Source organism: Emys orbicularis, chromosome 1, assembly GCF_028017835.1.
Source record: "Emys orbicularis isolate rEmyOrb1 chromosome 1, rEmyOrb1.hap1, whole genome shotgun sequence".
Classification (NCBI taxonomy): domain Eukaryota; kingdom Metazoa; phylum Chordata; order Testudines; family Emydidae; genus Emys; species Emys orbicularis.
This window is the reverse complement of record NC_088683.1, coordinates 328733329-328757419: the sequence shown is the minus strand read 5'-3', so window position 1 is coordinate 328757419 and position 24091 is coordinate 328733329. Positions and strand designations below refer to the sequence as shown.

Below are 24091 nucleotides of genomic sequence, written 5' to 3'. Positions count from 1 at the left end.
TCTCTAAAAAGCAATTTTACAATAAGTTGTACTATTAGATAAGCCAGTCAGCTAAAAATCACCACCCCACCATTGCAGATATCTTTTGCAGTTCAGATAACAATGCTAACACAAAAACAACGACAAGTCCTTGCGGCACCTTTGGCCTGGTCTACACTGGAGGTGGGAGAGCTAACTTGGTCTAAGTTACGCAACTTCAGCTACGACAATAGAGTAGCTGAAGTCCACGTACTCAGATCTACTTATCGCGGTGTCTTCACTGTGGTAGATTGACCGCTGACACTCCCGTCGACTCCGCCTATGCTTCTCGCTCTGGTGGAGTACCAGAGTCGACGGGAGAGCGCTCGGCGGTCGATTCATCGCGTCCTCACTAGATATGATAAATCGACCCCCACTGGATAGATCGTTCCGGAGGTAATTGTAGACATGCCCTTAGAGACTAACTAATTCATTTGGGTATAAGCTTTCGTGGGCTAAAACCCACTTCATCAGATGCATGGAGTGAAAAATACAGTAAGCAGAATATATATCATAGCACATGAAAAGATGGGAGTTGCCTTACAAGTGGCGGGGGGGGGGTCAGTGCTAATGAGCCAATTCAATTAAGGTGGAAGTGGCCTATTCTCAACAGTTGACAAGAAGGAGTGAATACCAAGGGAAGGAAAATTACTTTTGTAGTGCTAATGAGGCCAGTGTAATCAGGGTGGCCCATTACCTTTTGGTGTGGAGGAAGGAAGAGAACAGAGTGCATCTTTGGGCAAAGAAGTAGTAGTTACTCACCTTGTGCAGTAATGATGGTTCTTCAAGATGTGTGTCCTTATGGGTGCTCCATTGTAGGTATGCTTGTGTCCCTGAGTTGTTGTTCGGAGAACTTCGGTAGCAATGTCCGTCGGGCCCGCACATGCACTGTGTCTCCTCATGCTATGCCACGAGGCTAATCAGTGCACACGGGTCAACCCCCCTCAGTTCCTTCCTTACCAGAGTCATTGACAACAACTCCGAATTAGAGGGTAGGAGAGTGGGTTGTTGAGCACCCATAGGAACACACATCTCGAAGAACCATTGTTACTGCACAAGGTGAGTTTCTTCTTCTCCTTCAAGTAGTGTCCCTATGGGTGCTTCACTGTAGGTGACTCCAGAGCAGCATCCCTTCTGGAGGACTGGGACTTCAAAGTTGGGTCAGTTATGGATGACAGTACTGTGGAGCCAAAGATGGCATCGGAGGCAGAGTCCCCAATGACTGCATAGTTGTCTGAGAAAGTGTGGACTGACGCCCATGTCGCTGCTCTACAGATCTCTGAGAGGGGGACATCCTTTAAGAAGGCGACAGATGAGGAGATAGATCTTGTGGTGTAAGTATGAATCAAGTCTGGAGGGGTCATGCTGCAAATTTGGTAGCACTGTCTGATGCAATTCGAGACCCACTTAGAGAGCCTTTGGGCTGATATTGCTGAGCCCATGGATCTTTCCGCAATGGAGAGGAAAACTCTAGGGGACTTCCTGAAGGCCCTCGTTCTGTTAAGGTAGAATGCCAGGGCTCTTCTGACATCTAGAGTTTGAAGTACAGCCTCCCTGTTTTCTTTGTGAGGTTTGGTAGAAGATTGGAGGGTGAATCAATTGATTCATATGAAACAGAGAGGTTACCTTAGGGATCAATTTTGGATGCGGCCTGAGCATAACCTTGTCCAGAAAGAGTACTGTGTAGGTGGGATGTGCCATCAGGGCTGCTATCTCTCCTATTCTTCTGGCCGAGGTAATCGCTATCAACGCCATTTTCATTGATAGGTATGTCAGTGAACAGGTGGCCATGGGTTCAAAAGGAGGCCTAATCAGCCGTTTCAGTACCAGGTTTAGGTCCCACATGGGGGTAGGAAGTGGAGGCTCAGGGGAGAGGTTTATTATACCCTTGAGGAACCTTTTTGTGGTTGGTTGTGACAACACGGAGTGCCCCTCTACCGGTTGGTGAAAGGCTGTTATAGGTGCTAGATGGACCCTAAGCGAGCTTAGGGATAGTCCTGATTTTTTAAGGGTCAGAACATAGTCTAGGATGTGTGGAAGAGACACGGATGTTGGAGAGATTTGTTTTATATGGAAGGATATCTCCACAGACGACCATTTGCCTTGCGTAATGAGGCCGTTTAAATGTGCGCCCCATCCTCTGAGTGATGCGTTGGTGTTGAGGAGCGACGATGGTGACGTCTGCAAGAAGGGGATCCCTTTGCACACATTGGCTGGGTACTTCCACCAGTCTAAGGAGTTTTTGATCCTGGCGGGTAGTGACAGGGGTTTGTCCAACCTGTCCCTATTCGGTCTTTAAACTGAACTGAACCACAGTTGGAGGCAATGCATGTGGAGTCTGACATGTGGTATCACCACCATGCCTGCTGCCATATGTCACCAGAGTTGGAGGCAGAGCCTGGTTGGTATTTGTAGACTACATTGATTGATGTCTATGAATGAAACTATGGATAGGAACCTGTGTTGAAGTAGGAGGTCTTTGGGCTGGAGGGTGTTGAGGTTGGCCCCTATGAATTCCAGGCACTGCATTGGAGTGAGGGTTGACTTCTGGGTATTGATCGGTAGACCCAGTTCTGTGAACAAGTGTATCATAGTATTGATGATTTAGTGAGCCTCCTGGAGAGATTGGGCTCTTAGGAGACAATCATCCAGGTACAGGTAAATCATTATTCCTTCCAAGCATAAATGAGTGGCTATCACTGAGAGAACTTTGGAAAATACTTTTGGGACTGATGAGAGAACCTCAGGGGAGGACTCTATTGGTAATGGTTGTGTCCCAGAGCAAACCTGAGAAATTGTCAATGAGCCAGTAGTCATTCTGGAGGTCGAGGGCCAAAAACCAGTCTCCCTGTTCCAATGCTGGGATGATCATCGATAAGGTGACCATCTTGAACTTCTGAGCCTTGACAAACTTATTGAGAGCTCTGAGGTCCAGTTTGGGTCTCCAACCTCCCTTCCTTTTGGGTATTAGGAAATAACAAGAGTAGAACCCCTTGCCTCGTAGATGGTGAGGTAGTGTTCAGAGCAGGAGTCAGACCAGGGCAGATACCAGAAGGTCAGAGTCCGAGACAGGCCAGAGGGCAAACCGGGAGTCAGCTGTCAGGAGGCAGGCAGGGCCAGGTTACCAGGACATCAGTAGCAGGAACAGGGATTACAGGGGAAGCAGTCCTAAGCAGGGAGAATCCAGTTGCAGGGACAACTTCCTGTTTCTATGCTTGTGTTGAATAAGAGCTGGGAACCAATCAGGGCCCCCAGCATTCCAATCAATCAATCCCTGGATGGCCGTCCTCTGTCAGAGTTCAGCTTCTACTCTGGCAACTGACGGGCATATTACTGGGTGGCAGGTAGGACCTGACCAGCTACTAAGTGCACTATGGACCAGGGTTCAAGACCCACTGTCCCGGACAGCAGCGCCTCACTGTCTATACTGCTATTTATACCTTTGCTAGGGGGGCGTGCAGTGTATATACTCTACACACTGCTGTAACAAGTGTGCAGTGTAGCTGTACTCTCAGGGTATGTCTATACAGCAAAGAAAAACCCGCAGCTGGCCTGTGCCAGCTGACTTGGGCTCCCTGGGCTCCAGCTGTGGGGCTGTTTCATTGCTGTATAGACTTCCAGGCTTGGGCTGGAGCCCCTACCACCCCCGCAGGGTTCTAGAGCCTAGGCTCCCGCCCGAGCCTGGAAGTCTACATAGCAATGAAACAGCCCCACAACCAGAGCCCCACAAGCCCGAGTCAGCTGGGATGGGCCAAGCTCAGGTTTCTCTTTGCTGTGCAGACATATCCTCAGTGTACACAACTGTTCCTTACTGTTAAAATTAAAGCATTAAATGTAGCTTATTAACTCTCATTAAAATTCATCCTCAGTATTAAAGCAAATCTCAAGTGAATTAAGCCTTCATATTTTATATACCTCAAAACCCAAATATGTTAAAAATACATTAGAAGCTTATGACGCAACCCAGCAAGTTGAAGTTATCCTTTGATATTTCTTTTACAAGATAGCAGCACAGAGTAAATGCAGTAGGTTCCACAGCACGATAAACAGAGGAACAATAAAATACTTAATTATTGATGTTTTACATATTATGGTTTGCTAATAACTTTTTTTTATTTACACAGCTTGTCTTTCCAGTGAAGTGTTTTGCTTGCTATCCCTGCTGTTGCGATCATGGCACATAGCCAGGAATATAAAAGTCCTCAAAGCGCTCTCTGCATGTGTTGAGCTGATCAGTACAGGACACCATCCTATGTACAAATAATAAGTCATGCCCCCAAACCTATTTTACAGATTTATCTATAATTAAAAAACGGAGCAGACTGCTTCCTTAAAAAAAATAATTGTAATAAAATTAAGAAAAAATAAAATAAAAAAAAATTGAAGTAATCCAGCATGCAGTGCTGCACATGACAGCAAACAAAAGCATTTTTTGGACCTTGCCATTCTGCCTTTAAAGAGTTATCTGCTGTGTCAATATGAATCACAAAATAGGTCTGTTAGGAAGCTATGCATTTGTTATCAGCTCTTGCTCTTTAAATGGCAGGACTGTAAATATTTTTCTTCATTATCACCCTGATAGTAAATAACTTTGCAGGTGTGATTTAATCTATACAGAATACCATGATCTCACATTTTTAAGTTATATTAAACAGAAAATCAGTAATAAAAAGCTTATCTACCAGGAAACAAAGGAACAAAATTGGTGAACTAAGGTCCATGAAAACAGGGTTCAAGATCATTTGGGTTGTATTTTATGATGGTTTATGTATTTGCTGTACAGTTTTGTGTAATCTATCTATGCTTTCTTATCATGGAAACTGCTTTATAATAAATCATCATTTATTGCATATTTTGCAACTTTGTCAAAGGGTACACTTAAGATTTTGCTTCAATAAAAAATGCTACCTAATCATTTGACAATCTAGATATATCTATGATAGTTTGATATTTGCCATCTTTAGCTGTAGTTCCAGGCACTTTTGATGTGACATTGCCAGTCAGAATATTTATCTGTTTACTCAACACCACGTTTACTCCCTCTCCTAAATTTTAATTATGTTTAATTAGAGAAAATATAAAAACATCCAAGCAAAATAGCACATCAAGTAATTCTTCAAATGAAAATTATCAATGAGTGAAATGATGCTGGTGGGTAATGATTGCAAAATTGATTATGTTTAATTATACATTTGTTAGTTATGTGACAAAGGAGGAATTTCATCTCATAATAGTATATTGTTGTACCAGCTGTGAAAATAGAATAGTATATTAAAAGGGCCACAATTAAAGCTGATATGACTAAAAGTTGGTTTTATTAAAAATGTTGGTAACATTAGACTTTCTCTGCTGGCTGACTACAACAAAATCAAGGTGACAAGGTTCTATGTATTCATCGTCCTATGCTCTGATGGTTTGCTCTGATATTGCAAGCAGGCAGGGTACTGATGCACAATATATGAATTCAGCTTTCTGAAGCACTAAGCGAGCATAAAATTATTGTATGCATAATACCCTGACCAATCAGGGCACACTACACAATCAAAATGGAGGGATACGATGCACAGCTGTGAAAAAAAAAAAAGCTTGCTTTTCAACAGCAGAAGTAACAATTTTACAAGCCATGTGAGCCTCGCTCTGTGTGCTATGAATCCTCCAAAAGCGGGTTAATACAGTTGCCCCTTGGGCTGGGCGGTTAGTTAATATTCAAGGCTTTGCTGGGCTGTTTTCATTAGGAGGAAAAATTGATGATTCTTTGGTGAAATCCAATTTATTTACAAAAAATGTATACAAAGTCCTGTTTCCCTGAACATAATAGGAACAGCAACAGGCATTTTCCTTACTCATAACTTCCATATCTGCCTTGCCAGCCAGTCCTATAACCCAAAAGAGCTCTGCATCTCTGCTCCCCATCAGGGCTATGCTCATGACCGCATCTCTGGCTTTCTGCTTGTTTCCATTTTGCTTTCTCCCTTTGACACATACACAGCTCCAACCACTCAATGACCTAGCCCTTGCATTTGCAATCAGGTCCCAGGGAAACCCTTTGGCCCACATGGCTTAAATCTTGATCAACCTTGCATACAGCCTTGGGTGGTGACTTCCATTGTCTCCAGCTATTTTACTCCATAAAGGAGCTTAATTGCTTCTTCCATTTAGGCTGAATGAATAGTAGCTAGCATGCCCATCAGCTTTAATTAGGTCTGTAATTACCTAATGACCATCAAATACTGCTTGATGGCAGCCATTAATAAATTTCAGCATAACAGTATTATGCACTCTTTAGCTTTATGTAGTATTATCATCTGGACTTATACTAGCCATACCAGCTGCAATGACCCACAGATTCATGAATATCTGTTGAAATAATGAACAGCATCTCTGGTTTGCTCAGCAAATCACTAATCGTTGTGCTCAAACTGCCACTTCATTCTCTAGTTAATGTCTGGTTAACTGATATGGACTGAGAATGACTTTGACTTCTTTCTCTACTGAAAAGATTCTTAAGCACCCAACTAATGTTCAGACAATAAAATGAGTTGATAGGTTGAACATTCCAACCCCACACTTTAAAAAATAAACTAGCTATCCAATCAAGCAACATCCAGAAAGAATTTTTAACTGCTGGACAGCTCTGATTGTTTTTAAATGGTAAGGCTAGTAAGGAAGATGCAAATTTGCACCATATTTGCATAACATAAGTATATTAGGTTTGGTATATTAGGTATATCTAGGTTCTGCTAGATAGAAAACAGAATACTTTACATTTGCATAACTTTTGGAAGCAAATGGCAGGCTTGCTTTCCCTGACACAACTTATGGGGCAGCTATTCATTTCCATTCCTCTGATGGGATAAGGATCTTCTCTTTTTTCTTAAATGTGTTTAATAAATTTGTTAGTCTCTAAGGTGCCACAAGTACTCCTGTTCTTTTTTCTTGTCTTCACTACCAGGGTAAGCTGACCTAAGTTACGCTACTCCAGCCACGTGAATAACATAGCTGGAGTCAACATAGCTTAGGTCAACTTACCCCTGTGACTTCACTGTGCTGTGTCAATGGGAGACGCTCCCCCATCAACTTACCTTGCTCTTCTCGGGGACCTGGAATACTAGAGTTGACCGGAGAGCGCTCTGCCATCGATTTAGCGGGTCTTCACTAGACCCGCTAAATCGACACCCGCTGCAAGGGTGTCAATCTTCCCGGTCATGAAGACAAGCCCTCAGTATCTCCCTCTCTTTTGGGAGTGGTAACTGCTGCCTGAGGGTTTTGTAAAAACAAGGGCAATCTCTTAACTACTAGGGATCGATCTGCTGAGTAGGGAGGAGACCTGCTCTCCTTCATGTTGCTGTATGAATGTACAGCAAAGCTTAGCAGTCACTTCCTGCTCAGCAGATTAAGATGTCCAGCCCCCAGTCTAATTTTGCATGAGTATGTGTTACATTCTCTCTCATTCCACACCTCAGCAGGGATCAGGAAACCAGACAGCTGGGATAGGAGGAGTGAGAGAGAGAAGAGGCTATAATCTGGGAGGAAAGAAGACAGATGAGTACAAAAGAATGAAGAAACACCAAATGGCAATGGGAGGAGTGGGCAGAAAAAGGGTAACAGGTGAGGAAAGGAACAGGAAGACATTTAGTGGGGGAGAAAAGAGTTAGGGCACCCAATGAGAGAAGTCCCATGCTGCCAGGAACGGGGAGGGGGAACACTGCACAATACTCTTCACCAGGAAACAAGAAGGGATGATATCTCCTGAAGTTACTAGAAACAGGGAATGAGCATTTCATCTCTCCCCCCTGTCCCAAACACACCAGAAGGGAAAGCAAACACACAAGTCTTCCAACAAGAAGAGAATAACTTCTATATAATCCTTACAGTTCTTCCTGGGAGTGGGTGTGCATGTGAATGAATTGCCTCTTATAAAAAACATCTCACCAGCTTACTTATTTTTGCACAGCAGGGGAATGCTAACATTTTCGCAGTCTTAACCTTTAGTAAAGGACTGAAATCTGCACCAAAATCCAGTCACAATTCCAGAGTTTACTACACTATTTTACTCTAATACATTTTCTTTTGAAAAAATGCTTATTTTGTGAGGCATCTGATAGGGAGTGCTTGACAGCTGTGCTGTGGGATTTGCACTATTGGTCTCTGGGTAAAGTTTAAGGTGTTGGCACATGCCTTATAAAGCCCTACACCTGAGAAATCACCTCTCCCCTTGTCCTTGTGACATATTGCCATAGCTGCTCTTAGTCAGAGTTGGATTCCCCTCGTGATAAAAGACAGGGGGCCTACTGGCACAGTGTTTTCAGTGAGGGCCTCAGGAATTTGCTCCGCACCTTGATCCAGCATAGCCTAAACCTGACACACTGAAAAAGCCATGTTTATTTAGCAGGGTTCTTGGGGGAAGGATGAGAGTATGTTACTGGGGAAAGAGGCTTTTCTGGTGTGTTTCTATTTTTATTGTCTACTGGCTGAGGTAAACTTATCTCTTATTTAAGGCTGCCCAATGCCAGAATTAATGTATTTGTATATTAATACAGTATTAAGAAGAATGGATGGTTATTGTAAATCTTATTAATGCCAAGATGCTTAGAGTTTTTATATGGATGTTCTTTTTTAATGTTAAATCTAAACAAATAAATAAAATAATAAAGAGTTGCTCGATTACTATGATTTTAAACTCAGGATTGTAACAGTCGTGTTCACGTGTAGAATCAAATATTATAATTATATTTTTTGCAGAAAGAGCACAAGTATCTTCTGTACAAATGAGAGACAGACTTCTTAAAATTAGCTGTGGATGGTTGGGTTTCCTCTTCAGAATATTAAAACAGATCCAAATGGGACTCCTGAAATATCTTGTCTATATATTTCAGGGATTAATGGGATAGATTTTATGATCAGAACAGAGAGTTCCCCAAAGTAATACTGCCTGATTTAAGAAGTTTATCTTCTTGATATAATTTATATGATTTTGGACTATTTAGTAGATTGCCCTCTGTGGGACTAATTCTAAACAAAGGGAACACAGTACTGTTTTTCTGCGATAAGTAGCTGAATATAAAAGAAATCCAAATTCTCAGTGGTAAACTGTGCTATCACTGTCTGAAATTACAAGTAAGAGCACCAAGCATTCTGCAACAATACAGCATAACAAGAAATAAATGCTTATAGTAGTAATGGAGATATTGGCTGGAGTATCTACATTGATAATAGCAGGTAAATAAAAGAATTAATAATAGGTGCACAAGTACTAAAGTTTAGACCTGTCTATCTATGGATTATCTACATCACCTACCACTGTAGCCTGTATGCCATTAAGTAAATTGGAAATCAATAAACTGGAAGTTGAAATACACATTCCTGGAGTTAAAAATACACATTTTTAAACACTGGCTATTCATATCAGCAACAAACACACTGGAAATTAACCTGGCTACCTCTATAAAGACATATTGTCCACATGCAACCTTGTTTAAAAAAACCAGCATTTATACCACTGTTTCAGGTGTAAACGATGAATATGTATGATGCTGGAAGCAACTGCTATTGCTAAGACTGCAAAACACTTCCTATTATAATCTTGCTTTCACACACAACTCTCTGAAATATGCACCTTCTGAGTGGAAATTTTCTATGCTTTTTGTCTTTTAGTGAATGTATTTTATTTGGAAGGTTTATGGAAAATCCCCTCAGCCATTCTAAGTTACTGTAAACTATGGGGCAGTACATAGTTTCCCCATTGAAAAAAAATGTTAATCACCCCTTTTTACAAAAAATGAAAACCAAGAGGCTATAGCAACCATTGCAGAAAGCTTTATAAATTGAAACAGTATAGTCAGTTTTGCTTATTTTAAAAGAATGATTTTGATTTTAGAAAGTTAAGAGCATTTGAAAGTTGTGTGTTGGGCAGGTGGGGTATATATTTTTGGTTAAGTAAGAAGGTTAATAAAGTTAATTGCAACCTGCAAGGATGCATAACTTGGAAAGTGCATACTTACCAAAACTATTACGAGATGCATACCCTGCCCCATCTTGTCCCCTTGCTGTCCCTCCCATGTTGTGTTTTTGTACTGTCTATGCAAGTTTGAAGCAACTAAAACCAAAGCAGCTTAACCCAATTTGTGGAAGGCAACAAAGGAGCTGGGGGGCTTTAGGCTGCGTTAAGGATGTTTTAAAATGTATGCATTTATAAACATATACACATGTGCAGTTATTAAAGGGAATACAAAGTGCAATATTAACAACTCTAGTCGTTCTTACCTGTTAAGTATTTTGATTCTCCCAGGAGACTCCCTGACTTTGGGTACCCTTCTCCTGGGCTCTTGGGCAGCTGCCTGTATCTCTCATTTTTATGATCAGGCAGTCGCTTGCTCAGCCCCCTAAAGGGGCCTCATGCAATGGATTTATAGAAAGGCAAAAGGCTACAGAGAGAGCAGCCACGCAGTAGGAAAAAGCCATGGACTAGGAGGAAGCAGGGATTATAGACTGGAGTGAATCACTGCAACTCAGCAAATACAGCCAGGTGCAGCGCACTGGGTGCATTAGAGAGAAAGGGGGCAGTTCACTCTGGAACAGGAGACAGAGTATAACAGGGCCACAGTTAGTGAGGGGAAGACAGTGAAAAGGCAACTATCTCTGAAACTACAAGGGGAAGCTTTAAGGTGGACATTGTTAATCAGGCTGGGATTTGGCCATGACACTCTGTAACCTTGGGTAAAGGAGGACAAAACCTTTAATTCAGCCCAAGCACTTGATACATAGCACGTTGACTTCTCATTGGATTATAGGATTTTAAAAGTGTTTTGTTTTTTAATCATGTAAAAATTTGATCCATTCCACTGTATTTTGCACAAATAACAGTTCCCACAGAAGAGAAGTCTACACAAATGACCCTCTTTCACTCCCACAACTTCCTTTTTGTCCAAGGAAAAAAAGTCACAGTATCAATTATGGAGATAGCTGGGAGGGGATGTTCTGAACACTGGTGTATTATAACCTGGCTAATTTCTCTGTTGTTTAGATAAACAAGGAAATGAATATTGATCAGATATGCACATTAGGGGTTTAAGTCATTTGCACAAAGACTCCAGATTTCTGGACCTTCAGTCTCAACAGGTATGCCAACTGGTCCCTGTTAAGAGTCTACAAGCGTGTAGTCTATTAATGTTGTTAGCTGGCCTTTGCTGATTTTCATCAGCTAAGGATAGGAACTTCACACAAATCAGTAGTACAATTTACTGCGGAGAAAACTTACGGCCGACTTGATCAAACATTACTGAGAACAGGAAGTCTCTAGGTGTCATGTAATATTCTCCTTCATATTCCAAGGATGCAAACTTCATAAAGCGCTGCTTTCGAATAGAGAGTTTTTCTGCCATCTCCTCATTAGCGACATCTTCCTTCTAAAAACAGGGGGGGAAAAACAATGTAACAAAAATATGATTAGGCTTTAGACCATTATCCTAATCAGAAGGCAGCCTACTATCCTCAGTATATTGAGGTCAAGTCACCACTGTAAGAGGGACTGGTTGTAATTAAGATAGTTATTCTAGTTTAACCTTAAAAAGGGATAGGTTTATGCACAGTTCAAAATGTTTTTTGAACCATTGTTAAAATTTGTTGTCTAGCTATGGAACAACTACCATGACACATTATATAGGAACAGTGATTTTTCCAATTTAGGTGTGGGCTTGGGTTTTAGACAACAGAAGCAGAGGCAGTATTGTCCACACCAAAAATCATCCCCCCAATCATGAGATTTTAAAAGTAAGTTGTGTTCTTTTTATTTGCCTTCTGGGTTTTGAGCCTTTAGGGTTCATGTTTCCAAGCGCCTCTCCATAATCATGAGGTTGAAACTTACTATTTTTTGTAATCAGAGATGAGATTCTAACATAATCACCTGACTCCATGAACTGGGACTTTAAGAAAAACACCAAACTTAGAGAGACTTATGATAAAATCATAAGCTTTGGCAATACTGCAGAATCAGCAACAGAAAGTGATGTTAGGTGCAGAGAGAATCTGGACGGAGTGAAAACAAGAGATAGGCATAATATTTTACCATTTCAGAGAGAATAATTGAGCACAGGGAAAATATGAGTTTCTTAGAATGAACATGACATATGTATTTGACTCATGCTGCGGAACAATTCTCCTACACCCATGTCACTCCTTAGAAATTGTATACAAAGCCATTACACTTCAGTAACACTAACAACTGTGAACAATGATGGAAAAACAAGGAAATCTAAATTAGGCAAACTCAGAGTACCAAGACCCCATATGTAACCTATTATAAATAATTATAGTTATTATAGCCGAGTCCAAACTATATTAGATGCTGTAGAGACTTATAGGAAGATATAGTTCCTGCCCAAAAGGTTTTACAATCTGAAAATGCAAATAAATAAATGAAGGATAAATGAAAAGGATATATAAGGAAAATATAAGCAAAACACTAGAGCTAGTTGAAACATTTTCCATGGAAGTTTTCTATTGGAAAAAGCTGGTATCTCAAAATCTAAATGTTTCAAGGAAACGTATCAATTTAAATGAAATTTGAGGTAAAAGTTAAAAAACAATCCAAAATCAAAATGGAGTTATTTTGTTTCTACTTTCTTGTTTTCACTTATACTGACTTTTTGTTGAAATTTTTAATTCTATACTATGTTTCAATAAGCTTGTTTCAATGTTTCTGAATCGAAATATTTCAGATTTTGTCCCATGAAATATTTTGACTTTTTGTACCAGTTCATGAAGAACATTTTTTGAAATACTGGAATTTCCCACAGGATGGAAATTCCATTTTCTGACCTGCTATAGTGATGACTAGACCCATCTTGATAGGCACTGCAGCTATGCTCCGAACTGCATGACTTAAATCAAGCAGTCCCATTAAAGTGAAGTACATGCGTAAATGCTATGTTGGATGATATGTGCTTTTGTTTATATTATATTATTAGTCAATTTCACTTTTACCCCTGTACTGTCATTCGGTTTCCCTTGCTTACTTGGGTCTTTCGAACAACAATAAAGGAAGTGAAACAAATTTTAAAATTAGGAAAATGTTACTAGAAAAATAAAACTTGGCAGCAGAGGGACAGGTGTGGCACCTGAAGCCATTTTAAACTCATTTGTAAACTGATCAGATTTCAAGTAGAAAGCGTTCCTTTAACCTTTATCTTGTACATTAGAACAAAGGTGGGTGTGGAAGATGCAAACAGCATTTTTGTTCTTCTACTAATCAGATTCACAGATTCCGAAAAATACTATTTTAAAACAACTCTAATGTAATAAGTCTCAATTCCTTTTAATCACCTCTGTTTAAAAGTTCTGGGATTGGTTACTACAGAATTGTCTTTTTACAAGTTTCAACAAATGCTGCTTCAGATATCAAGTAAATAAATCATATTTGTGAGCTGTTAAAATTCAGCATTCTTATTAGAATCATCTCATAATAATGTCAACAGTTTGTGCCCTAAAGCAAACTTAAAAATAGATTGCTCTATAGTACTGTTTTAATTGAAATTATGGAAAGTTTTTTTTTGCATAAACTTATTATGTTGTGCTTCTGGAAGAAGATTAATAGTTAATCCTATTATACAACTGTCCATGCCAATTGGATTTTTAAGCTCCTAAAATACTAGAATACTTGTTTTAACAATGGCCAAAACATGACTTATTAGTGACATTAAAACTGCTGAACTTCAACAGTTGAAAATTTTAAATTTAAATAAAACAGCTGTAAATGTGTACACACACACACACACACACACACACACACACAGAGGGAATAGAATTTATTTTCGGTAAGAAAAAAGCATTGACTGCTGAGCATCAATTGACAGACCAGAGATGAGCAGCGAGGATGCCCGCCGCATGGAGATGGCCGAGGTCATGGTGCGAGCCTCAGAGTCTACCGCGTCAAACTGCCTGGAGGGCCGCTCTGGCCACAGCCATGCCCTCCTCGAGGATCACCCAGAATTCCTTCCTAGACCCTTTGGGAAGCGAAACCTCAAACTTGGCCATGGCCTGCCACATGTTATAGTTGTAGTGGCCCAGGAGGGCGTGGTGATTGGCCACTCTCAATTGAAGGCTGGAAGATGAATACATTTTTTGCCCAAACAGATCCTGTCTCTCTGAGTCTTTATTCTTGGGCATAGCCCCGAGTTGCCCCTGCCTCTCCCTTTGCCTAACAGCCTCAACTATGAGGGAGTTTGGGGCCAGGTGAGTGTGGAGATACTCGTGGCCTTTAGCTGGCACAAAGTATTTGTGTTCAGCCCTTTTTTAAAGGGGGGGCAGGGAGGAGGGGATTTGCCATACGGCATTATTGATTTTCAATACCCCTTCATGTAGGGGTACCCTAGCAGGTGCCATGGAGCAAAGGACATTGAACAGGGAGTCCGATGGTTCCTCTAGCTCTTCTATCTGGAGCCCCAGGTTGCAGAAGACCCTCTTCAATAGTTCCTGATGAGCCTTAGCATCATCTTGTGGAACTGGTTGAGGGGGACCCGTAATAGCTTTGTCCGGCGACAATGAGGATGAAGCTGGTGCCGTGGGATCTGCTATGTGCCATGGTGGCCCAGCCAGCTGTTCCCCATGGTCCTCATGGGCCTGGGGGGGGGTGTCTTCCCTTCTGGGGTCTCCACCTCTGGTGGAGGGCAGGATGTTGAGGCCGATGGCCTATCCGAGGCCCCCGCCACGACCGGACTGTCTGCGAAGACTGGGTAAACCCCCAAGGGTTCCAGGGGTACCAGGCCACCAGCCACTGGCCTTGGGGCCATGTGGTGGGTTGCAGTGCCAATAATGTAGATGGTACCGCCGGTGCCAGGGCCTGTCCTGCTGTCAAGGACTCCTGCTCAGTGCCGGAGCCAGAAGCAGAGTGGTCGCTGTCCAGCAACCATGATCATGCGGCCCGGCGGCCCTTCTCTGTGCGGTGCTGGCCACTATGTCTTGACACAGACCTATCTGATCAAGAGGAGTCCCTTGCGCGGGACCTCAGAGACCGTCGGCATTTGGTGGATCGGCATTGGTAATCCGTCTATGTCTCATGCTGCTCGACCGGTACTGGGATCGACTAAACTAGAACTAACACTAAGGGAACTCTTAACTATTAATTATGTACAACTATTTTACAGGAAAACATTAGAAAGAAACACTGAACAAAGCATAATGCTAGCCAAAGCAGCAGACGTTCCAGCACCATCACTGGCAGCAAGAAGGAACGGAGGAGGAGGCAGGGGGGAGCCGGTGGCACCCCTTATACTGCAGCATGTGCGTGTTGCTCCAGGGGGCGCCAGAGACAGTCCCCTATGGATACCACTGAGGGGAAAAATTCCGGCATTGGTGCATATGGCGAGCACACACACCTAATATAGAATGGACATGAGCAAGCACTTGAAGAAAAACAATCAGATTTCTCCCCTCCCTGCCCTACCAAAAAATGTTGTGTTTATTCACAGGAACAATGGTTTTTTTCTGATCTGGCACTTTGACTATTTAAAAATATAGAGGTGGGCACAACCCAAAGTCTTGAACAGATATAAAAATATACTGCAAAAACTAGTTTGCTATCAGGAGAAAAACTATTAATTCTGGCTACTGAAATCAGACACCAAATGCTAAAGGGGCCGTCAGGGGGCCAGGAGCAGGGAGGGGCCTGGATGGGGGCCGGCCCGCGCTAGGGTGACCAGACAGCAAGTGTGAAAAGTCGGGACAGGGGATGGAGGTGACCAGATATCCCGATTTTATAGGGACAGTTCCGATTTTTGGGTCTTTTTCTTATACAGGCTCCTATTACCCCCCACCCCCTGTCCCGACTTTTCACACTTGCTGTCTGGTCACCCTAGTGCTGGCCAGCCCCTCTGCCCCATCCAACAGAAATCCCCAAACTCCAACCCTTTACCCCTCTAATATGTTTCAGCCAAAATCTAGTGAAGACGCGATAAAATCGATCCCTGATCGCTCTGCCGTCGACTCCGGAAATCGACCGCGGCAAGAGGCGGCAGCGGAGTCGACGGCAGCACGGCAGCGGTCGACTTGCCGCCGTCCTCACAGCCAGGTAAGTCGACCTAAAATACGCCACTTCAGCTACGCTATTCACGTAGCTGAAGTTGCGTATCTTAGGTCGACCCCCCGCTGTAGTGTAGACCTAGCCTAAGGTATTGGGCCTAAGGAATTGCAACCTTTCCTATTCTGACAGTCCTCATAAGAGGAGGTTCTTTGAGATGTGTGGTCCCTATCTGGGTTATGCGCATGCGCCATATGCCCGGAGCCGGAGCTTTTAAAAATAGTAGTGTGTGTTGGTCCATGCATGTGCCTTTGTACCGCCTCATAGTTTCAATGGAGGCAATAAGTGGCAAGGCAGACTGACCATTCTCTCAGTTATGTCTCCACCACAAATCAACCAGGTATGCAGCAGAGGGGAAGGAGGACGGGATTGTAACACAGATAGGGACCACATATCTTGAAGGACCTCCAGTTACAGGTAAGTAAACTCCTCTTCTTCTTCGAATGATGATCCCGATTATATTCCACTGAGGGTGATTGATAAGCAGTACCTAGTTAGGAGGAGGGTGCGAGGAAGATGATGGAACTGTGGAGCAGAGGTCAGCTGCACTAAATGAGGCAGCTATCTCAGAGTCTTACAAGAGGGCATAATAGGAGGAAAAGGCATGTACCAAACTCCATGTGGCCACCCTACATATCTCTGTGAGCAGCAGGTGGTGGAGCGCGGCTGTAGTAGATGCTTGCACTCGTGGAGTGGGCTTGGACCCCAATGGGTGGAGACAGATCCAACAAACGATAGCAGAGCATAATGCACCTCAAAATCCACTTAGAAATCCTCTGAGTGGAAATGGTCTGGCCCTTAATCCTCTCCGCTATAGCGACAAATAGTCTAGAAGACTTCCTGAATAGCTTTCTCCTTTGCAGGTAGAAGGCGAGGGCCCTTCAGACATCGAGGGAGTGACGGCATTGTTCCTCTGCTGAGGCATGTGGCTTAGGGAAGAAGTGTATGGGTTGGCTGAGGTGAAAACGGGAAACCACCTTCAGCAGAAACCTGGGATGTAAGCATAGGGAAACTTTGTCTTTATGAAACATGGTGAAAGGGGGGTCCTGCCATCATGGCCCCCCCAATTTGCCTACCCTCTTTGCAGAGGTGATGGCTATCAGAGGTGATGGCTATCATGGAGAAGAGAAAGGAAGCAGGAGGCCAGAGGTTCGAAGGGTAACTTCATCAGTGCCATGAGGACAAGGTTGAGGGTTGGATAGAAGGGTATGATCATACAAGGCCCTTCCAGAATCTGACAGTTAAATGGGTGAGTGAAAACTGAGTGCCCCTCCACAGGGTGGGAAAAGCACTAATGGGTGCTATGTGCACCTTGATGGAGCTGAGAGCGTGTCCTGACACTTTCAGGGACAGGAGGTAGTCCAAGAGGAGAGGGTTGCTGACGGCCTCAGGAGCCATACTCTTCTGTTGGGCCCAGAAGGTGAAATGTTTCCCCTTGACCTGGTAGGACCACCTTGTGGATTCTTTTCCTGCTACTCGAGGGGATGTCTCATACTGCCAATGAATACTTCTGTGCTAGTGAAGATGCTCATCCAAAAACCAGGCTCTCAGGTGAAGCGTCTGCAGATTGGGGCATCTGATCTTGCCATTGTGCTGAGTGAGCAGTTCCAGGAAAGTCAGTAGCCTGAGTGGAGAATACTTTGACATGCGAAGAAGAGGAGGAAACCAGAACTGGCAAGGCCAGAACGTGGTGATCAGAATGACCGTCGCCTCCTCCCATTGAATCGTGTGGAGAATATGGGGCAGGAGTGGGTAGGAGCGGGAAGGCATAATTGATTCAGCCCAACCAGTCAAGGACCAGGGTGTCGCGTTAGGAGCGGGCTCCAAGTCTGCTCCTGGAATAGTATGGGATGCATCTGGCATTGGTGTGGGAGGCAAAGAGATCCCTGGTCTGAGTACCCCAGCGGTCAAAAATATCCACGATCATTGAATCGTGGAGCTCCCACTCTTGGTCAGTCACAAAGTTCCTGCTGAGAGTATCTGCAATCACATTCTGAGTCCCTGGGAGATAGGCCGCTGACAAGAGGATACTGTATATGATGCACCATTTCCACACAAAGTGCTGGCAACTTTGGGTCTCCCTTGTTTAAGTAGTAAATGGTAGTGGTGTTATCCAACATGATAAGAATATGGCAGGAGCGGCTGGGTGGGAGGAATGTGCAACACGCTCTCCTTACTGCCCAAAGTTCTAGGATATTAATGTGCATCCTGGAGTCCCGATCAGTCCAAGCCCTGTGTGTCATGTGGGCGCCCCATCCATCAAGAGATGCATCCGTAATGATCATTATATCAGGGGAGAATGATCATTATATAAGGAAAGAAATCCCAGAGCAAACCTGATCCAGGTTTGTCCACCACCAAAGGGAGAAGAGGACCTCATTGGGAAGAGTCAGAATGGTGTCCATGGAATGGAGTGTGGGAGAATGGACGTTCTGTAAACACAGTTGTAGACAGCAGAAATGAAGATGAGCATGCCGCCATGGGGCCAAGGAGGGAAAGGCAAGTTCTGGCCGGAACAGAGAGGTTGGAAGTCACTGAAGCGATTAGTTCCAGCAGGATCCAGAACCTGTCCTCTGGTACGTAGGCATGCTCAGAGACTGCATCAATGTGTGCTACGATGAATTCCAGGGACTGAGTTGGGTCTAAAGTCGATTTTTTGATGTTCACACTGACTCCCAGGGAGGAGAGGAATAGAAGCAGCTGGGATGTCGATACTCAAGCTTCTCGTCTGGACTGGGTTGCCAGTAGACAATTGTTGAGATAAGGGAAGACAAGGACTCTTTGACGCTGGAGGTGGGCTGCCACCATGGAGAAAGCCTTGGTGAAGACGTAGGAAGCAGTGAGTCCGAACGGCAGGACTTTGCATTAGAAGTTTTGAGTGCTCACCGTAAAACTCAAGAATAGTCTGTGGGTTGGGTGGATAGCTATTTGAAAGTAAGCATCTTGCATACTGAGAGCCGTAAACACATGCCTCTTTCTAGTGAGGGTATGATGGCTGCAAGTGCGACCATATGAAACTTTGGCTTGCGTACTAAGCGGTTGAGCTGACTGTGATCTAGGATTGGTCTCCAGCCTCCTTTTTTCTTGGGTACCAGGAAGTAGGTGGAGTTGAACCCTGTGCCCTGAAAGGAGGATGGAGACCATCCTGTATTGCTGTGCAGGATGTGAATGATAAAACTTTTGCTTGGGCACCGGTGTATAAATACCCAGAGATCGCAGAGTGACTCTAGATTCTTTGAGCGAGTGCAGGGAATCGTCAGTTTTCTGATTGAAGAGGTAAGCTTCATCGAAGGGGAGGTCCTCAATTGCGTTCTGCACCTCCCTAGGGAAACCAGAGGAACGTAATCAGGATTTCCTCCTCATGATGATCCCAGTCGCCATAGTACAGGAAGATGTGTCTGCTGGATCTATTGCAGCCTGGAGCGTCATCCTGGCAACCAATTTACCTTCCTCCAGAATAGCCTGGAAGCGAGCATGGTCCTGTTGGGGCAGCTTGTCTGCAAAGTCTGCTAACTGGCGGATAATTCAAAAAGTCATATTTAGCTAGCAATGACAGGTAGTTAGAGCTGAGGAACTGAAGGCTGACTGAAGAAAAGACCTTACGACCTAGAAGGTCTAACCCAGGGATCAGCAACCTTTGGCACGCAGCCCCCTGGTGAGCCGGGCTGGTTTATTTACCGGCCGCGTCCGCAGGTTCAGCCGATCGCAACAACCGAACAAACCGGCCCGGCCCGCCAGGGGCCTTACCCTGGTGGGCCGTGTGTCAAAGGTTGCCGATCCCTGGTCTAACCTCTTACCTTCCTTGTCGGTTGGACTGGAATGCTTTTGAGATTGCAACAGATAAAGCTGGAATAAGCTACAAGTTTAAGTAAAAACAGCCTCTAGTTTTAAGACACTGTCTCACCTTAAGCCTTTTTGGGACTGGACATTCTTGTCTGCTATTTTAGACGCAGCATCTGGCATCCTATCATTTGCACTATACTGTTTATGACTGTTATTTACTTGGTACTCAGGAAAGAGATACAGCACAGCGGTAACTAAACAAACATTTTAAATACACAGTATAGCATCACCCTAGTACTACACAACCTAGCATTCATTTGGAGTTCAGGTCTTGCTATAGAACTTGATTTCACAACCTTTTGGACCAAAGGCTAGAAAATTTGTGACTGAGCCAGAACACCACAAAAAATATAGTAATATGACTTTCCAGGCCTGAGCATGTTCTCTTATAGTTTGGAAAAATAATCATTCAGAAGAACAGCCATCACCACTGCAGTTTTAGCTAAATTTAAAAGATGCTTTTCTCAGTTCAGTGGACTTATAAATACCCAAATGCCAATTTAAGCATACAGATTTAACAGTGGGGAGTGGTAGTGGTGGATTGACCGTAGGATTTTGTCACAAAATTACAGACAAATTCTGCTCTCAGTTGAAGACAATGGTTTCTCTGGATTTAGACCAGTAGTATCCAGCCATACGCTATACCCAGTGTATCATTTACTTTCATTACAAAATAGAATAATTTTAAAAAGTTTTCACTGATTCCACAGTATTTTTGTTCTTTGTTAGCTATCTGTAAAAGTGCTGGAACCTACATTTTTTTCATGCCAAATAATATGCTTACTATTTTATCTCCTGCAATTCTGTTGTAATCACATTTGGCTGGAAATATAAAAGGTCAAAGCTCACAGCTCCTTTCAATGTTTAATGTAGTTTATTCTAACAATAAAGTCCCACCTACTCGCACAGAGATCAGGACCGTGTTGCTTTCTATATAAGGTATCAAAGGTCTTTCTACAGGAAAGTTTCATTTTCTTAACAGTAACAAACATAACCTTATCTAACTGCTCATTAAAAATTAATTAAATGCCAGAACACTATGGTACATGCCATTGTCTCTTTTACTCTTCCTATTAAAGTACAAAACAACATAAATGTAAAAAATGCAGACACTTATCAACTTTGAATGTCTCACTTTATAGTGTTTTTGCTGGTCAGAAAATGAATCATAGACTCATAGGACTGGAAGGGACCTCAAGAGGTCCCCTAGTCCAGTCCCCTGCACTCATGGCAGGACTAAGTATTATCTAGACCATCCCTGACAGGTGTTTGTCTAATCTCTTTGGGTGAAACTCTGCTGAATAAGAAGGCAGAATCTTTCTGCTCCAGCAGCAGTTTCCAGATAATCTCAAGAGGTAGTCCCAAGTAAAATGTGTTATAGCAGTGTCATCTCAGTGGGACAAAGTCATTAACAACTACAGCAAAATCCACACCTAAAATAAACTGTCAGACTTTTCTAGACAGGCATGGATGGAAAAAACACTCTTGGCCAGAACTTCTACCCAGACATCCAGGAGCAGCATGAGGTTTTGTAAGACCCCTAAATTGTAAGCCTGTGTCCCAAATGGTAGCCACCATCCCCTTAATTACATGGACCATTCTAACACTCACCCATCTTTTGGTTGCTTTTCTCTGCCTACCATTGTTATCTGAGACTAGTCCCCAGCAAGCTTCACTGAGCTAGCCTTTACCCAAGATCTAATCACCAACATTTGTCATGAGGGTGATGTAATTTTTATACAATTACAAACTTTGTTTTTTTTGCTAATACCAACTAAATACATACACTTGGAGAAAAACCTCTCTCTGTTAAGGATTCAACACCTCCCCCACTTCAATTAAGGTCTGAAAGGTTCCTAGTACATTTTCCTGAGTCATCCAAGTAGCCCTTCAACCAAAAAAGGATGGTAAGACTCAACATTCCTGACATTTCTAAGGAAAAAAAGAAGCAGAAAAACACCTTAATTGAAAAACAATGACAGCAACAATAAAAATCCTCCACAGCTTTCAAGTGTTTATACATCATAAATAAGCAAAAGGGGGAACAATCCATTTCCCCCCTCTTTGTAGATCATCTTCAAAATAGGATTAAATAATGACAAATATACTATAGGGAACATCCTTGTATTTATAAGTGGATAAAAGTGACAACTTAAAAAAATAGAGTTTAGGTATAAAAACACCTATTAATAAACACAGCAGCCAAAACTCATACCAAATAGGATATAAAATTCATATTTACTCAAAAGACTAACAGTAACAAAGAGTTATTACTATTTTTAAAAATGCTCTTGTAAGCATAATCAAAAATGACTGCTAGAACAATTTGGGCTTATTTTTGTCTTTAATAGGTCCACATAAGAAGAAATTAAACTACAAAGAACCACAGAAGAACCTCAGAGTTACGTACACCAGAATTATAAATTGACCAGTCAACCACATATCTCATTTGGAACCGGAAGTATGCAATCAGACCCCCCCCCCCCAAAAAAAAAAAAAAAAAGGATGGAGTTTCATCCTTAACTCTGAATTTAGTTGCTTTTGTAGTTTTAAGTAATGCCTTGAATGTTAATTTGAGAATTGTAATGGTATAGCTACAATAGTTAATGGTGAATTAGACTTGAATGAGGTCAGAACTACCCTCTAATGATGTAAGTGTTTCCCCTACTGTTGACATGGCAGTGGATCAGCTGTTAGGAAGCTATTGGACACTGTGAGCATTATTTCAGAAGCTATGGTCTGCTGCTTGCATTGAGAAATGCTTAAGGGCAGCAATTTCTCCATTAATGTGCTTTCCACTTCAAGTTAGTTTGAAATTTGTGCAATAAAACTGCTTAACTTCATGAATTTTATTTGGAAAGCTAGTGAAGAATGCATGGGTTTTCTTTTGTATTTTGGATTGTATCAGCAACCTGGTTCCCAGGTGGCTGAACAGGACCCACAGTACTATTATTTTTGTTAATTTTCTTTCTGTATGGAGGATGACATTGTGATGAATTAGGGATTCTATCTTTACCACTTCTGAATTTTGGATGATTTTATGAAATTGAATCAAGAAATTACAGTCTCAAGGAAAGCCCTCATGTGAATCCCCCATGAGTTAGCTGGGTTGTGCCATGTCTCTGCCAGGCCAGATATGACAGCACTCAACTATAATCTATTCAAAGTAAAACACAGTGGGACAATAGGTTTATTCTATCTGGGAGAAGACACTTCCTCCTCTTGTCAGAAGGGAGGGAGGTTTGCCAGAAATGGAAAATTACCAAAAATCAGACCAAAAGAAGCAGGTGACCCCAGGAGGAGTCTATAAAGGGACTCACACAGGGGAATTGAGAGCCATTTTAACCAGATTAAGATGAGGGATGGAGGCTCCTGCAGGGGCAGGGTAGTCAAGTGCGGTGGAAAACGCTGCCTGTCTGCTTGACAGAACACAGATGATCCCCTTCCAAAGGAAGGGTGACGTAGTGAGGGACATATTGGATTTAGGATTATGATCTGTACTTTCCTGTGCTTTATCTGTTAAGTAAAGAGTATAAAGTGATAGACTGAACAAAACATGTTTGTGTTGACTGCTTCACAACTACTGCATGCCCATGAGGTAGTTAAACTGTAAACCAGAAGCTTCACACCTTTGGGAGTGGAGTTCTGGGAGAGGGGTATATTCAAGTACTGAGGAGTGTGAAGGGTCAGTGTGGTGCCCAGACAGTTAGGTGGCTGGACAGCAGGTTCCAACACTCACAAGGGGGATGCCAGATAGAATGTCTGCTCCCTGGGAATGTGCCTAGAGACCCTGAGATTGGGGCAGTGGCTGGACTCCGTTCACGCTCCGGGAGCCTAAAACACCCCAGGGAATCCAGAGCACAGAAGCTTGGATTCCCCTCACAGCAATCCTCATGGTTAGCTAGGAAGGGACACTTGCTAGGATCTGTAACACCTGTTCTAATTATATATATTATTTTGTAAAGAAAATCCAGTTATGTATCTTTTTGAAAAGTAATTTTGAAATAATACATGTGTAGTAAGTGCAATGGAAAAAATGAGCTAAAAGCAAGAGTTAACATGACAGTATGGCTAACAGACAAAGTACAAATAGCATACAAGGGAGGACTTAAATATGTGCATAACACATGTGCATATAGAGATATTTTAGTCCAAACT

At 42.7% G+C, this 24091-nt stretch overlaps 1 protein-coding gene across 1 annotated transcript in view; it reads right to left on the bottom strand.

Moving 5' to 3' along the window:
• MICU2 (mitochondrial calcium uptake 2) overlaps window positions 1-24091 on the bottom strand; it is a 252633-nt gene that overhangs the window by 94332 nt on the left and 134210 nt on the right. The window contains exon 2 of the mRNA XM_065418785.1: window positions 11276-11423. Coding sequence (XP_065274857.1) covers window positions 11276-11423 — 148 coding nt within the window. The remainder of the gene's footprint in view (window positions 1-11275; window positions 11424-24091) is intronic.